At 27.3% G+C, this 1383-nt stretch overlaps 1 protein-coding gene across 1 annotated transcript in view; it reads right to left on the bottom strand.

Annotated features, from left to right (window-relative positions):
* Positions 1–1383, bottom strand: part of LOC111083000 (transcription intermediary factor 1-alpha-like) — a 38022-nt gene that overhangs the window by 15392 nt on the left and 21247 nt on the right. The window contains exon 5 of the mRNA XM_022402489.1: positions 567–641. Coding sequence (XP_022258197.1) covers positions 567–641 — 75 coding nt within the window. The remainder of the gene's footprint in view (positions 1–566; positions 642–1383) is intronic.

Raw genomic sequence — 1383 nt, 5'->3', positions numbered from 1 at the left:
TGTACAACAATATGATTACCTGCTATATCTAGTTTTGTGTAATAATATAATAACATGTACTATATCTAGTTTTGTACAACAATATGATTACCTGCTATATCTAGTTTTGTGTAATAATATGATAACATGTACTATATCTAGTTTTGTACAACAATATGATTACCTGCTATATCTAGTTTTGTGTAATAATATGATAACATGTACTATATCTAGTTTTGTACAACAATATGATTACCTGCTATATCTAGTTTTGTGTAATAATATGATAACATGTAAATATTGTTGTACAAAACTAGATATAGCCTACTGTTATACTGAATGTTAACTTTTGTTGATAGTTAAGTATTGTATGTGGAGCATAACCTACTGTTATACTGAATGTTAACTTTTGTTGATAGTTAAGTATTGTACGTGGATTGTAACTTACTGTTTTACTGACTGGTTCCACTAGTTTACATTTGTCGATAGTTAAATATTGTATGTGGAGTATAACTACTGTTTTACTGACTGGTTCCAGTAGTTTACATTTGTCGATAGTTAAGTACTGTATGTGGAGTATAACTTACTGTTTTGTTAACTGGTTCATGAAAGGGTGGACTAGCCTCATGGCAGAATAACTCAAGGAGTATCCTCTCACAATACTGAAAGAAAAGTATTCATTTTATATAATATCTTTTACAGATAAAATACATCAAAGAATAATACTTTATTAGGTACCAACTGATATAACAGGGAAGGATATTTATGTCACCAATAAAATATAATAAAATGAACTAAATGAAATGAATAAAATGTAGATACCTGTTGATAAAATACGACTAGTTTATATATGTACAAGATAAGTTGTGAAATAAACTGGTATTGAATTACAAAGTAAAGACAATATGTACAATATGGCAATTAAATAAATTCATTCAGTTAAGAGAGAAGGATTTTATCTAAATTTCTAGATGTAGTTTTTACCAATTTATCAAATAATATATCAATTGGCAGCAGAAAAAAAAGAGCACTTGCAAAACAGTTGACTTTAATTTGAAACTCGAACTAGATATAGTACATGTTATATTGTTATACAAAACTAGATATAGTACATGTTTTATACTCCACGTACAATACTTAACTATCAACAAATGTAAACATTCAGTAAAACAATAGGTTATATTCCAAGTACAATACTTAACTATCAACAAATGTAAACATTCAGTAAAACAATAGGTTATACTCCACGTACAATACTTAACTATCAACAAATGTAAACATTCAGTAAAACAATAGGTTATACTCCACGTACAATACTTAACTATCAACAAATGTAAACATTCAGTAAAACAATAGGTTATACTCCACGTACAATACTTAACTATCAACAAATGTAAACATTCA

Source organism: Limulus polyphemus, unplaced genomic scaffold, assembly GCF_000517525.1.
Source record: "Limulus polyphemus unplaced genomic scaffold, Limulus_polyphemus-2.1.2 Scaffold6847, whole genome shotgun sequence".
Classification (NCBI taxonomy): domain Eukaryota; kingdom Metazoa; phylum Arthropoda; class Merostomata; order Xiphosura; family Limulidae; genus Limulus; species Limulus polyphemus.
The sequence above is the reverse complement of the archived record's forward strand: the minus strand, read 5'-3'. Positions and strand labels throughout refer to the sequence as shown.